The sequence below is a fragment of the Pyrus communis genome, chromosome 4, assembly GCF_963583255.1.
Source record: "Pyrus communis chromosome 4, drPyrComm1.1, whole genome shotgun sequence".
NCBI lineage: Eukaryota > Viridiplantae > Streptophyta > Magnoliopsida > Rosales > Rosaceae > Pyrus > Pyrus communis.
In genome coordinates, this window is record NC_084806.1 from 8,786,976 (window position 1) to 8,801,771 (window position 14,796).

Genomic DNA, 14,796 nt, shown 5'->3' on the forward strand with positions numbered 1-14,796 from the left:
TAATTAACAAATAGAATTACTAACTACTACTAGGTTGAATAATTTATAGATGGAATTGGAGACTAACTTTTGTCACAAAATTTAGAGATTGCATGGAGAACATTGTCGACAAACCCTCAAAAGGGTCATGAGCTGCATCATGCATGCAAATGAAGGTAGATAAGAAGAGGAAATGTTCACATATCTCAAAGATAATTAAACAAAAGATTAACACTAACACCATCACAAATTCAGCATCCTAAACTCATGCAAAAAGACTAACAACGCCCCCAAAATCACAAAGGATGCTTGGAATAGTATATTGGGAGAACAGTCCCGTCCTACCGCTGAAAAACTGCCTGCACCTGAAAAATCAAGCCAAAATTAGCCGCAAGAAGAAAAATTCAAGCAACTAATTAATTATTAACTAAATAAGCGATCCAAATCCACAGTCTAATAATATAAACATATCGAGATTTATAAAAGTTGATATATCAACCTACCACATTGTCTAGTGAAATTAGAGGAAGTTGAGCAGAGGCAGAGAGACCCTTCAGTCTCGGTATCAAACCCACAAGTCCCACCGGACTGCGCACACCTCTCACACCCGGTATCCGGCACCGCGAAGCTCAGCTTAATCCCGTAAACCCAATCCGGCGGTCCTAACCCTTTCAATCCATCCGTATTCGTCACGCTAGTATAATGCGTGCAGTCCAATATATTCATGCTCATGAACTTCACCGAATCGTACCCCGTAAAACAACACGGCGGAGAAGTAGTCGTAGTAGCAGGAGGAGGAGGAGTACCGTTGGTTAGAAATCCTCCGGGACTGGGGGTAGTACCGTTGCTTAAAAATCCTCCGGGACTGGGGGTAGTACCGTTGCTTAAAAATCCTCCGGGGCTGGGGGTAGGAGTGGCCAATCCGGAACCGGTACGGAAAATTCGAAAAGCGTTGCAGGAGTCGTAGAGCTCGTCACAGGAGTGGCCGGAGAAGTTGAAGCAGAGGTACTTGTAGTGGTTGAGGACAGGGGAGTCGACGGAGCAGTTGAGGAGTGCGAAGACGGTGTCGGAGGTCGGCGGGATAATGGCGGACTGGATTGGGGTCATGAGGAAGTCGTGGTGGGGCTGGAGGATGGAGCAGGTGGACATGGCGGGGTCGTAGACGACCATGGTTTTCTTGTCGTAGTTTATGGACTGGACTTTGTAGTTTCCGGATGGGGTGGCGAAGAAGAGGTCGGTGGAGCAGTTGAACATGTGGCGGAACTGGGGCGCGCCACAGCCGTCATCGAGGGCGAAAGGGTAGTGTATGGGGATGGGGCCGCAGGAGGTGCGGCATTGGGAGAGAGTGGGGGTGGGGAGGAGGTGGAGGTGGAGTGATAGGAGGAGGACGTTGACGGTGGTGATGAGTGGTTTTGACTGAGACCACCACATGTTTGTGTGTGAGAAATGAAAAATTAGTTACTGTGGCAGTGTAAGAAGGCCTAATGTGTAAAGAGATTGATAAACTGGGCGGAATTTACTCCATAATTTAGGACACCTTTTGGATCTTTAGACAGGCTGTGATGGGATCCACAAGTTGAAAAACAGGGAAGAAATCAGTGGCTCCAGTGATATATCAGTGTTGGGATTCCCCGAGGTGTTGTGATTTTTAATGTAAAATGTTACCTTTATCATCTACTTATGTGTAATGTCAAAAAGACTAAATTTTTTAAACTAAATTTACAAATTAAATGATGTGATTGTTAATGATTGGATTATTACTTAAGCGTTGATTAACATTCTTATTTCTTATTGATGACACATTATTTGGTTTGCAAATTTAATTTAAAATTTTAGTCTATTTAACATTATCCTCTATTTATACCATCATTTAAACTATATTTCTAAGGGACAAGGATTGTCTACCTCTCACTTCCGGTGCCCTCCCGTGCCCTCTTGTTTTGTGTGGTCACGATTAAGTTACATCAACATTTTATATAGTTTTTTTATAGAGATAATAAGACAAAATGAATAGTAATATAAAATGTTGACGTAGCTTAACCGTGACCATACAAACAAGAGGGCACGGGAGGGCACCAAAAGTGAGAGGGCAGACAAACCTTGTCTATTTCTAAGATACAGTTTATAACTAAGTACACCATCATAATGATTGGTTATATTGAAAGGTTGAGTTTGGCCCTTGATTCTTTAGATAGATCAGTGAGTCAATCAGGTAAATCAAGTGTTATTGTATAAATAGTTGGATACATTCGACAATGTAAAATATTACAATGGGATAAAATAATCAATTAAAAGAGATCTTCTAATTCTAATTACAAATTCGTTAGGCCCTTTAGGAACAACTCTCAAATTGATATTTTTTATTCATTTTACCATTTAATAACTCATAATCAAGTTTCTAACTAAATATTTGCAACTCGCCAATTTAAAATAGACTTCTCAAGTATTTCGATATTATTTAACGCACTCTCCGAAAATAACAGAACTATAGTCCAGTAGCGCGAAGGTAATAATGTCTTACGATCTGGATATCCTTGCGAAGACGTCGGCAACCCACCTCTACAAATGGAGGGAGAATATAAGGGGGGACCTTAATCTCCTAAAACCACTCATAAAGGAATGGGCGTAGTCTGCCTGCTCTTTCATAACAGAGTTGTTATTCCCGACTTGAAAAAAAATAAAATTCAACCACTTGTTATGACTTATGACACTTGATGCACCTAGCTGTGTTTCTGGTACATTGAAAATCTTTTAGGTTAAGGCGCGACGTGTAGGGTGTTATAAGAACTATTCAAACTAATGAAGTTGAATTTCATCTATAAAATCAATTGATAATATGAGAAGCAACCCCACTACTCATAAGCTTATGCAAGATCCATTTCTCTCATCAATGTGAGATTCATTCATAGCACAAACCGACAAATCCAATCCGTATGAATGATTGGTTCAATTTTAATTTTAACACTTGAAACATGTAATCTCGAGCCAAATCGAATAAAAATGTAATTTGATTGGTTTTCGTATGCAAGATCTATTTTATCATCAATGAGAGATTCATTCATAACACAAAACGACAAATCAAATCCATATGAATGATTTGGTTTAATTTTAATGTTAACACTAGAAACGTGTAATCTTGAGCCAAATCAAATGAAAATGTAATTTGATTGGTTTTGTTTGATTGAAACCACCTTAACTGAATCGAATGCATAGGGGTTTTAGAATGTCGAAAATTTTAAATCCATTTGAGCCTCAAATAAGCGCAACGCCTGAAATAAAACAAAAAGCAGAAATGCGGTGAAGGTGGATCGAACACCTGACCTTCAGATCTTCAGTCTGACGCTCTCCCAACTGAGCTATCCCCGCTTTATGCTACTGTGATACAAAGTTACTTATGAAAACTCATTACAATTATTTAATCAAATCTCCATTTTAACCGAACTCTGAGCTTGGCCCGGCTAATGCACTTTTACTCCTCACCGCAATGACACTCACCCAACCCGCTTGAAAAATGATTTGGATGGATTGGTTTCCACATTTTCTTGGGTGAAAATGAGATTGAACTATGTTAGCTCGAGCAAGTTAGGTTAATCAAACGGAATAACGTTCAAACCCAACCAACCCAAGCAATGCCTATCTCTAAACTTGATATAAAAAATCCATAATTATCAAATAAAATTCTTAACACATAATCGATCCACGCATGATATATCGATCATATACTACAGTACTTAATTACGCAAAGGATAGCATTCATGGACACTAGTCACAAACAAAAGACACATAACTGCTTCATTCTTTCATATTTCCCCACAATGTTCAACACTATATCAAACATATGTGAAGCGAAGGTACTCCTCCTTGGATGCGAGGTCCATGGTCTTGTAGCCCTGAGGGAACATCTTCTTGGCCTCGTCCAGAGACATCAAGGGTGAAATGATCATGGGATCCCCCGACTTCCAGTTCGCCGAGGTTGCAACCTTGTGCTTGTTCGCCTTCTGCAGCGAGTCCAACACCCTCACCACCTCATCCATGTTTTGCCCGGTGCTCGCCGGGTACAGAAAACTTAGCTTCACCTATAACCAAAAACGTTAATCAACCCCATAATTTAGACCTAATCCACATATTCCAAACTCCTTAATAATAAAAGAAAAACACATATATCAGTACGCCTTAAATCATAAAGTTAAGTTGCTTAGTATAAATAATATTGTTTTAAAAAATTAAAATACATACCAAAGTATCAGGGCCCACAATATGAAGAGAGCGAGAGGGAAATTGGTTTCTCGAAGAGTCCTTCACATCCGACTCCATCATATTAAGAGCATCTCTAATGGAGATGTCAAAATATCCACATAAGTTATAACAGTAAAAAAAAGACAGCCACTAATTGTTTTCAACCAAAATGTCAAATCTTATGTGGCATGACATGGAATGACACCAAAAGGGGGCTGCTGTCAAATTTGATAGCAGCTTCAAATATTTTTTAATTAATTATTAAATGTTTTTTAATTAATTTAATCATTTATTATAATAAATGTTGATTGTTGAAATGAACGTGCAGTCTGTTCATATCCTGCCTCTTTCTTTCTTTTTTTAATCAATGATAGAGTTGCGATAGAGATTAGAGAACGAAGGCCTCCTGGGATTAGTTCCCAAAGCTCTGGAGAGGCAAAACAGAGGATATGAGATTTGGAAAATAAAATGAAATGAAAAAAGATTAATTAATTGGCAAAGAAAATTGGTGAATGTTTTATGGAATATGTGTGTACGGAATGGATGAGAAACCCTGTGAGATTCTGGAGACAATTCATCTCTTATCACATGAATAAAAAAGATAGATCTTTTTTCGATCTAAGAGAGAGAGCTCAGTGTTCAAACTGACGAGATTTTGTTGTCTGGAAGTAAGAAAAAAGTCATTCGTTCAACAAAGAACTTCATACAGTGAACGTGCCTCGAATTTTTTCCAACCCATATTCTGATTCAGCGTCTGGAAGCAAGAAAAAAGTTATTTGTTCAACAAAGATGAGGATCATGTCCTTATTAGTGTTCAACCAGAAAAAAGAAGTTATTTGTTGGGTTTCAATTATCATGAATGATTTATACGTGTAAAATTTAAAATATAAAACAAAAATTAAGAACACAAAATAATGTAATAAAACAATAGTTTAATTTAACATATCAGGTGAAGAGCGAAACGTTAAAATATGTCAAAGTGTCAAAATCGGGTAATCCACCTTGCACCCGGACTACATAACACAACATATTTGAAAGTGTACATCTCATGCATATATCAGATAACAAAAAAAATAACAGGGTAGCGAATTCAACGTTCTTTCTTGTTAGCACACAATACTAAAAACAAGTACTGAAATCACTAATCCCAATTATCGAGTTAAGTAAAAATATAAATCAGAACATACGTTGTAGGTTTCGATGTCCTTAATCCACTCAAGATGCGAAGGCAAATCGTCGCATGATAGACCACAAGCTTCACTCCCTTTTCTGGAAACTTCCAGGAGTACTCGGCCATCTTCCCGAGCTCGGTCGTGCAAACGGGCGTGAAATCACCTACACATACATACATACGTGCATACATAAGCAAACCAAATAATTGCGACATCTTCAACCAAATTAAGAAGAAACATTCCATGATTAATTAAGGCACTAATTTGTAATTACCGGGGTGAGAGAAAATGATGGCCCAGCTGTCACCGAACTAGTCGTAGAGCTTGATCTTTCCATGCGTGCTTCCAGCTTCAAGGTTTGGGATCGTGTCTCCAATGGTGAGTCCTGGCATCTTCTCAAGTAGTAACGGTAACGGACGCTAACTGAAACTGCAACTCTCTGTATATTGTGCAAAGACGAAGGAGACATGTAGGTCTCGTTTGGTGCTCGAATTGTACTGACTATTTTAGTCGGATAAAATAAATAATCGTCAGACAGTACTGATCGTATTGTTTATAATGTGTTTGATACTGTACCGGATAAGAAAACTTCAAGCTATTATTATTTTTTAAGAGAAAATTAATGATTATGAAAAAAAAAAAGAAATATTAACTTCAAACCATATAAATACTGGATTACCTTAGGATTTATGGTTTAAAGTTAAAAACTTCTGTTAAGTCTGCAAACAATTTAGATTTAATTTGATTTCTGTAGAAATCCTTCCTACATAATCTGGTAAAATTAACGAGCATCAAGGATTGTGTAAACAAATGGCATCTCAACATGTTATAATTAACAAAAATGCAACGGCAATTCCTGGTTCCCCTGATGCTCAGCAACCCAGATGAAAACTAGGAAAAAAAGGGAAGTCAACTAATTTCGGAGAAAATGGTCAAAGTGCAACCCGTATGAAACCAACGAAAACCCAATTCTTGGAACCAACCAAAACTTAAATTCGTGAAATTTTGAAAAAGAGATTAAAACCAATCACAATCGTTGAAATCTTGAACACGAAGTAGTTCTGATTCTGCTGCCATCGCCATGGATACCGAGGAAATCATCATCGCGGGCATGACGGAGAATGCAGAACATGCTAGGAGGTTGAGGGAAATCCCTAGACGAGACAACTGCCGAAGTCGAAGGAAATTCGCGAAACCCAACGATGACCGTGTTTTGATATCTTTTCACACGATTAATTATACCGAGGTTTTGGGTGGGATAAGGGAGACCAAATCTTATGCATTCTAAGTGGACGTGGTATACGTGGTCTCAATAAATGTCTCACATATATTAAATTTGGAGAGTTTTAACAAAAAGTTTACGGTACTGTTCACTTTAACGAAAAATCATATTTTTACACTAAAAAATCAATCCTGGTACTATTCACTTTACTCTTATTTTGTCCTTATCATTAAAACTCAAAGTTTTCAAACCCTTTTCATTAGTTTTCCTTTAAATTTATAACAACAAAATTAAGAAAATTTAAGGTAATGAATACGTGTCAGACACTTGGCCACAGAGAGGCCACACTCATTTTGGGCGCAGGAGATTTGATCTTGGTATAAGGAAGGCGGTATGAGTTGCACTAAACAGGTGGGGCCAGACAAATTAGTCCGAGTACTAATAATACAGAAGTGTACAAACGACTAGGTTCGTACTATTAATTATATCCAATCCCTTATCTGGACTGCCAAGCGAGACCGTAGGTAGTATACAAAGACTTGTGGGACCAATGCATGGAGAGAACGTGGCTCGGGAGTTGTGGGCCCGTGGCAGTTGGCCCCATGCCACTTGCTCTCCGATGTTGCCACGTGTTTAATTTGAAGACAACGTGGCCTTCGGCTTGTGGATTATTAACAAAACAATCTCTTGAATTTTTATTATTTTTATTTTACAGATTTGAATCCTAGTCGTTGGGTAAGTAGCTCACATGTTAGAGCGCTCGCTTTGCATGCGAGAGGTACGGGGTTCGATACCGCATCTCCATTTATTCGCAAATTAGTCAATAATATTTTTTAATTTTCACCTTTATTTTTAATTCTAATTTTTTGGTAATTTACATTTTATTTTCGCTTTTATTGCTTTCCTTTCCCGCGCAATATCTATCACTTTCTTTACTTACTCCGCGGCTGAGCTCACTCAAAATTAGGGTTTCTGGTGTCAAGAAACCAACTATGGAGGTCGCAGCTCAAATAGCTCAGCTGCTGAACGAGACTCTCAACCCAGACTGCGCCGCCGTCCACACGGCGACCGAAGCACTCGATCGTCTCTCGCAGCTCCCCCAATTCCCTTACTATCTCCTCTCCATCTCCACCGGTAATTAAGCTTGCAACTCATGATTATATGCTAATTTTACGCGATTTATGGTTTCTTAGTGGAAAATTGTGTCGATTTGTGTGTTAATTCGATACCAGGAGGTGAGGATCGAGGTCAGAAAGTCGCTGCGGCGGCGTACCTTAAAAACTTTACAAGGCGAAATGTGGACTGCGAGAATCCGAATTCGAAATCAAACGTTAGCAAGGAGTTCAAGGACCAGCTTTTGCGGGCATTGCTGCAAGCCGAACAATCGGTTGTCAAAATTTTGGTTGAAGTGGTATGCATATTTCGGAGTTCAATATCCTAATTTTTAGTACATTAGTGAAAGGTGTGAGCTTTTGATATATAATTGTTTTAATGTATTGGCTGGCAGTTCCGGATCATTGTTGTTGCCGAGTTTGTTAAGCAGAACTCGTGGCCGGAACTTGTACCCGATTTGCGATCAGCTATTCAAAATAGCAACCTTATTAGCAATGGTGCAAACTCTCAATGGACCACAGCCAATGCCCTTACGATTCTTCACGCTCTCCTTAGGCCCTTTCAGGTACTTAGTAGTGTACGGTGCATAATTAATTTGTTTGTTGCGAAACCAGTTTATGATATCTCTATCCAAATTTTACCCTTTCCTAGGATTGGTTTTTAAATTTTTTAAGTTTCCTTTCATCATGTGGTTACATGTGTCCGGTTGTCTGAATATTTTGTTTCCAGTCCTCATATTGGCATGTAATTGCTTGTGCTGCAAACCTTGCTCAAATAGTATCACTAATGGGCTCAAATTGTTTCTGGCAGTATTTTTTGAATCCTAAGGTTGCCAAGGAGCCAATACCGCCACAGCTAGAGCTAATTGCGAAAGACATTCTTGTGCCCTTGTTAATTGTTTTCCATCAATTTGTCGAAAAGGTTGTTTTCTTTACACTTCGTTGCTCATTTTCTACCCTAGGTAGTCTTTTATGAGCTTTTACAATAATGGATTCTATATGATTATCAAATAGGCTTTGGGTGCTCATGGTACAACAGATGTGGAAGCAGAGAATATCCTTCTGGTTGTCAGCAAATGCATGTATTTTACTGTAAGTAACAATCTTGTTTATGATTATGGAATATTCATGAAAATGTATCATGCTCAGTCCCTTTTATCTCCCACCCTCACCCTGCTTTTTTCAATGTTTTTGTGGCATTGCTATTTTTGTAGGTGAGGTCGCATATGCCATCTGCTTTAGTTCCTCTTCTACCTTCATTTTGTCATGATCTAATTGCCATTCTTAGTTCTTTGAGTTTTGATTCCGTGGTTACTCCACAAAATGGGTACCTGATGAGATTGAAGACTGGGAAAAGAAGTTTGCTCATTTTCTGTACTCTCATTACTCGACACCGGAAGCATTCTGATAAGTAATAACACAATGCTTGTATTAAATTTGATTAGAGTAGAGTTATTGTGGTAAATTCTTTATGTTTTGCATTCATGTATTTTTGCAGGTTGATGCCGGACATGATAAAATGCGTTCTGAACATAGTAAAATATACCAAAAATGTTGGTGTAAGTTCTGTATTAAAATTTCTTACTTATTAATCATTTCAGTCAACATTCAGAGTGGTGATGCCTGTGTTTTTCAAATTGTCTGACTGCTAAGTCTGCATCTTGAATCCAAGTTTTGACTTGCATTCTTATTCCAGCCTTCTGACTTTTATTTTTCTTATTGTAATTATTATTTTATGTTGATGTTCAGTTTGTTTATTTGTGATTCTATACATAGAATTTAAACTTTAATTCCCTGAATCTGATCATTTGCTCATTTTGTTGTCATTTTATAACTGAAAAGTAATATTATACATGCAGAGGCTTGATTTTTTATCGGAGAGGATTCTTTCATTAGCTTTTGATGTGATTTCACGTGTTCTTGAAACAGGGCCTGTAAGTTTCCTGATTTGTAAGTTTTACTGAATAAAGATCACCAAAATTCTGCCAACTTCATTCATTAGGAAGTGGAACTTTGGATGTTGCACAATTTGTTACTTATTCAATCCACTCCCTTAATTGTTTTTTTTTTCTTTCCTTAATTGTAAATCAGGGATGGAGAATAGTTTCTCCACATTTTTCATCTCTGTTGGACTCTGCAATCTTTCAAGCATTGGTAATGAACCAAAAGGTAAATATTATTATCAGAAAAAAATGGGAAACACATATTTTTGAAATCTGAAGTTATAAGTTGAACTAACTCTTGTTTTTCTGGCAATTTTTCAAGTAGGATATCGTAGAGTGGGATGAAGATGCAGATGAGTACATACGAAAGAATCTTCCATCTGACATTGTATGGAAAGCTTATAATGGTCGTATATGTGATTCTTTTACCTTCTCAATTACCTTTAACATCACCTCTTGTTTTTATACAGGAAGAAATTTCTGGCTGGAGGGAGGATCTATTTACGGCCAGAAAAAGTGCTATCAATTTAATTGGTGTTATGTCAGTGTCAAAGGTTGCCTTTTGTGGTCCTTGGTGAACTATTTCTATACATGTATTCCAAAGAGCATATTTTTTTAGCTGGTGTTCTATGCCTACAGGGACCTCCGGTAGGAACTTCTACTAATAGCTTATCAGCATCATCAAAACGTAAAAAGAATGAAAAGAACAAGAGAAGCAATCAACATCCTTCAATTGGAGAACTATTGGTGCTTCCATTTCTGTCGAAGTTTCCAATTCCTTCTGATGCTAATACATCCCAAACTAGAATTCAGAACGAGTGAGCACATAAACATATCTTCGTATAAATTATCTGATATTGAATTGGTAGGCCCTGTGTAGCTATATATATATATATGTGGTGTCCAACATTTGATTATTTTCTTGTGCCGGTAATTCTTTCTTTTATCTCTTTGTTTATATAGTTCCCCGTATGCAGCTTGTTAACTGTTGTCCTGTTCCTCCTACTCACCAACATTTTCAAATTTTCATGTGTAGATGCTTCTTTCATGTTGATTTGTATACTTTAATTTATTCCCTGACACTCTTACTGTGACAATCACAGTTATTTTGGTGTTTTGATGGCATATGGTGGCTTGTTAGATGTAAGGACTTTTTCTCCAGTTACGTCATAATTTGATTTACTGTGGTATATTAAGAGCCTGCAAGTGAGTATTTATAATTCTTTTAATGCAATACAGTTTCTAAGAGAGCAGCAACCTGCATATGCGACAACTCTGGTTCAAACTCGGTTGCTACCATTGTATAAATTATCAGTCTCCTTACCATACTTAGTTGCCACTGCAAACTGGGTTCTTGGAGAGCTTGCTTCCTGCCTACCTGAAGTGAGGCTGTTTCTTACCATACCAGCTCCTACTCTTGTAATTTAATTAAAATGAGAAACGTTTTATCCACACGGCACTTGCTATCTGATGTTTTGTTAGCTTGATTTTATTCTATACTTCCTTGAAAACCGCATGCTTTTCTTTAGGCCCACTATTCAAAAATTTTGTCGCGTTTTCAGGAGATGAGTGCAGATGTGTATACTTCATTGCTCAAGTCATTGGTTATGCCTGATAACGGGGATATTTCTTGTTATCCTGTGCGGGTTTCTGCTGCTGCGGCAATTGTGGGACTTCTTGACGTGGGTCACAAACTCAATCTTTTAGTTGATCCCTTGTGATTTCTTCAGTGGCATTATTAATCTTTCTGATCTGATGTTCTGTCTCCAGAATGACTACCCACCACCTGAGTGGCTTCCTCTCCTTCAAGTTGTGATTGGTAGGATTGGCAATAATGAGGAAGAAAGCTCAATTTTATTTCATCTTCTCAGTTCTGTGGTGGAGGCAGGACATGAAAATGTTGTAGTTCATATCCCTTATATTGTTTCAACATTGGTTGTTGGAATCTCAAAATGCATTCCAACTGATCTGGAGCCATGGCCTCAGGTATATGTAGATTTCTATTGCTAGGCTGGTAGTTTGTCTATCCTTTTGGATATCATGTTTAGCAGTTAGGGATTGATGCACCTGCTGCTAAAAAGAGAGGGAAACTGCTGTGTATATAATACAGTATATGGCTTCTCATCCAATAAGCTTTGCTAAATTGAATCATTGTGTGCTTGACCAATTTGGACCCATGAAATCAGATTGCCCCAAAATTAGTACTGTTTATTCATGGAGATTTTTTCCCCTGCGATTTTTTTTTGCGTTCTGTACGCTCACTGTATATTTTGTGTTTACCTGATCCACAGTTCATGAAAATTTCTTCCACTGATCTCTAAGTAATCTCTAAATAATCACCGATTTCTTTTTGGAAATTAAATTTCTTCCAGTTTCAACTATTAGTGGAATATGACTGAAGGGAAGGGTGTTAAGACTGATGAACTGGCATTGTTTATATTAGATGGTTGAAAAGGGCTTTGAAGCATTAGCAGCAATAGATCAATCTTGGGAAAGTTTTACGGCTGAACAATCTGAGGAGAATGAATCGAGTGAAAAGTGGGTATCAAGCCGAGCTACCATCGGTAGAGCTTTCTCTTCTCTCTTGCAACAGGCTTGGCTTGCACCAGCGCATCACTTGGTTAGTTTTTATTTTCTAGTAAACTTTCCAGACAAAGAATGCATATACATTTTTTTTTTGGTGATAAACTATTTCATATTTAATATGCTATCTGAAGTTAGTGTCTTTAATTGGAGCCATTAAATACTAGGTTCTTAAAACTCCCAACTTCTTGTGCATCTGTACTTTAGACAACAAATACCCCTGCACTCATTTTTAATCATTTTCACAATATACATATGGAATTCAGGTTGTTACATTGTGCTATTTTCTCTGTTTTTAATCAGGGACGGGAAGATGAGGTTTTGCCCCCTTCTTCTTGCTTAGATTATGCATCAACATTGCTCCGATCCATCATGCTGTCTGTTACTGAAAGTAATGCAATTCTAGAGCTTAAAGTATCAGAGTTATTATTAGTTTGGGCTGATCTGATTGCCAACTGGCATGCTTGGGAAGAATCAGAGGATATGTCAATCTTTGAGTGCATTAAGGAAGCGGTCAGTCTACACAAAAAATATGGGTTGAAGAATTTTATTGTAGGACAAATGCCATCTCCTCCAGCTCCACCTGTTCCTCAGCATTCCATAATACAAGGCATTGGTACTTTTATAAGCGAGGCTGCCTTACAATATCCATCTGCAATGTGGAAGATTTGCTCTTGTATCCATATACTACTACATGCCCCAATTTACTCATCTGAGACAGAAGGCGTGAAGCAGTCGTTGGCAGTTGCATTTTGTCAGGCAACATATACCCGTTTCAGAGAAATTAAAAGCAAGCCTGGTCCTCTCTGGAAGCCTTTGCTGCTCGCTATATCATCATGCTATTTATGCTGTCCCGAAGTTGTAGAGGGTATATTGGAGAAGGATGGAGATGGAGGATTTCAAACCTGGATGTCTGCACTTGGATCTGTTTCCTCTAGCTCTTTCAAACCGGGGCTACCTACAGAGTCAGAGATAAAGTTGATTGGTGAGTACTTGGTCACTAAAACGGGGGAAATGAAATTGTGTTTCAGCCTCTAACAGATTGACATGATATTTTAGTTACTTTTGCTTTGCATAAATTCCTGAAACCCTATGAATTGGATAACTTGGGACATGACTAACAGTTAATGAATCTCAGTGCTGGCACTGGCAAAAGTGGTTGAACGGGTGGTGGTGGTTGGAAAGTCATCTGGTGCTTTGTTACGGGAATGCTTTACCTCTCTGATGGAAGCATCTATACGATGGAAAGAACTGCAGGAAGAAGAGGAAGCAGGTGGAGAAGAAGAGACCGAGGATGATGATGAAATTGAAGATGACGATGACGATGATGATGATGAGGTTTGAACTTGCAAGTTTTTTGTTTATCGTCAAGTTTCAGGATTCATCTTTTAAAAGTTCTCTACATTTTTGGACTGCCTATTAATGACAGAAGGCTATGTGCAATAAATTTATGCTATTCTTTTTCATAGGTTACTCTGGCTAATATTACATAATTTTTGTTATTATTCCCTTTATGAAAATTTACTTTTATCATCCGAAAAGTTAATGGATAATATTTGATTTGGGCTTTTTATCCTTGAATTTTCTCTCATGCATCTGATATTAGCAAACTTGCATTTTTCCTTGCAGGATTCGGAGGATGATGAATATGAAGAGACTGAGGAAGAGTTTCTGAATAGGTATGCTGAAGCAGCTCTAGCTTTGGAAAACGGTACAGTTATCGAAGAGGGGGATCTAGAAGATGAAGACCAGGAAATGGATTTTGAGCAAGGTCCATGTTTTGTTATAGCTGTACAGTTTGCCATCATCATGACAGCATATGAGCTGATTACAGTTAGTTGTCTTCTTTCTCGTTGCATTCATTTGCTGAAATTTTGATTTTTGCAGGCTGCTTAGAGGAAATTGATCTGAAAAGAGTTGTATCGTCACTTCTGGAGAGATACCATCCTGTAGTCATACAAGGACAGGCATTTCCACCGGAGCTGATTTCGAGTTTCCTAGAAGTTTTCCCTCAATGTAGGTCGTTCTTCCAGCAATAATTTTGGTAAATTTTATTGACCTTTGTTTTCCCTGAAAATGACTGATAATTTTTCTTTGCGTCGTAAACTCGGTAAATTTATTGGGAAGTCATTTGTAAAGTGTGATCTAAAGTGTTTGTGGTAAAAGACATTCACGGTTTTGCACTTCGATCTGGTGTATGTGGTCTACCCATTATTTTGTGGGGAGCTTTGGTTGCTTATAACGGGGACCAGTGAGGAAATCCATATTTGAGTTTCTTGGGCTCTTCTTCTGCCCTGTCATCAATCGGTGCCTAGAAACTCAATTTATTAGAACCAGAACACGGGCTCATTAGGCAGTGCATCAACAGAAAACATTTATGTTCATAAACGCTTTTGTCACATATTCTAGCGCTTTTACAAAAGCATAGGAACGAGTTTCATAAGGCACTAGCCTCTTGCCAGATCATTTTTTGACCAACAACCACATCACCGTGTATTGCAAATGCGGGTCGGTTTTATCGGTACGCTGCCTGTTTGATAAAATGCCCG

General features: G+C 38.1%; 2 protein-coding genes, 1 long non-coding RNA gene and 1 other non-coding gene across 4 annotated transcripts; 1 reads left to right on the forward strand and 3 right to left on the reverse strand.

Moving 5' to 3' along the window:
* Positions 1 to 101: 101 nt before the first annotated feature.
* Positions 102 to 1,447, reverse strand: LOC137733016 (uncharacterized). The gene is made up of 2 exons (XM_068472242.1): positions 483 to 1,447; positions 102 to 344 (listed from the first exon to the last, which is right to left on the reverse strand). Exons 1-2 carry the CDS (start codon positions 1,408 to 1,410, stop codon positions 223 to 225), a joined length of 1,050 nt encoding a protein of 349 aa, XP_068328343.1. The 5' UTR covers positions 1,411 to 1,447; the 3' UTR covers positions 102 to 222.
* A 1,825-nt stretch (positions 1,448 to 3,272) lies between these two features.
* Positions 3,273 to 3,345, reverse strand: TRNAF-GAA (transfer RNA phenylalanine (anticodon GAA)). Its single transcript has one exon. It is a non-coding gene; the product is annotated as a tRNA-Phe (tRNA).
* A 483-nt stretch (positions 3,346 to 3,828) lies between these two features.
* LOC137730550 (uncharacterized) lies at positions 3,829 to 5,972 on the reverse strand. Its single transcript, XR_011068185.1, has 3 exons — positions 5,662 to 5,972; positions 5,403 to 5,550; positions 3,829 to 4,055 (listed from the first exon to the last, which is right to left on the reverse strand). It is a non-coding gene; the product is annotated as an uncharacterized lncRNA (long non-coding RNA).
* Positions 5,973 to 7,556: 1,584 nt separating this feature from the next.
* Positions 7,557 to 14,520, forward strand: LOC137731476 (importin beta-like SAD2 homolog). Its single transcript, XM_068470590.1, has 21 exons — positions 7,557 to 7,743; positions 7,842 to 8,020; positions 8,117 to 8,287; positions 8,533 to 8,643; positions 8,736 to 8,813; positions 8,936 to 9,132; positions 9,220 to 9,280; positions 9,581 to 9,655; positions 9,813 to 9,890; positions 9,990 to 10,052; positions 10,135 to 10,218; positions 10,304 to 10,482; positions 10,768 to 10,807; positions 10,904 to 11,047; positions 11,227 to 11,346; positions 11,435 to 11,650; positions 12,108 to 12,284; positions 12,551 to 13,232; positions 13,386 to 13,585; positions 13,877 to 14,018; positions 14,135 to 14,520. Exons 1-21 carry the CDS (start codon positions 7,602 to 7,604, stop codon positions 14,284 to 14,286), a joined length of 3,291 nt encoding a protein of 1,096 aa, XP_068326691.1. The 5' UTR covers positions 7,557 to 7,601; the 3' UTR covers positions 14,287 to 14,520.
* The last annotated feature ends 276 nt before the right edge of the window (positions 14,521 to 14,796 follow it).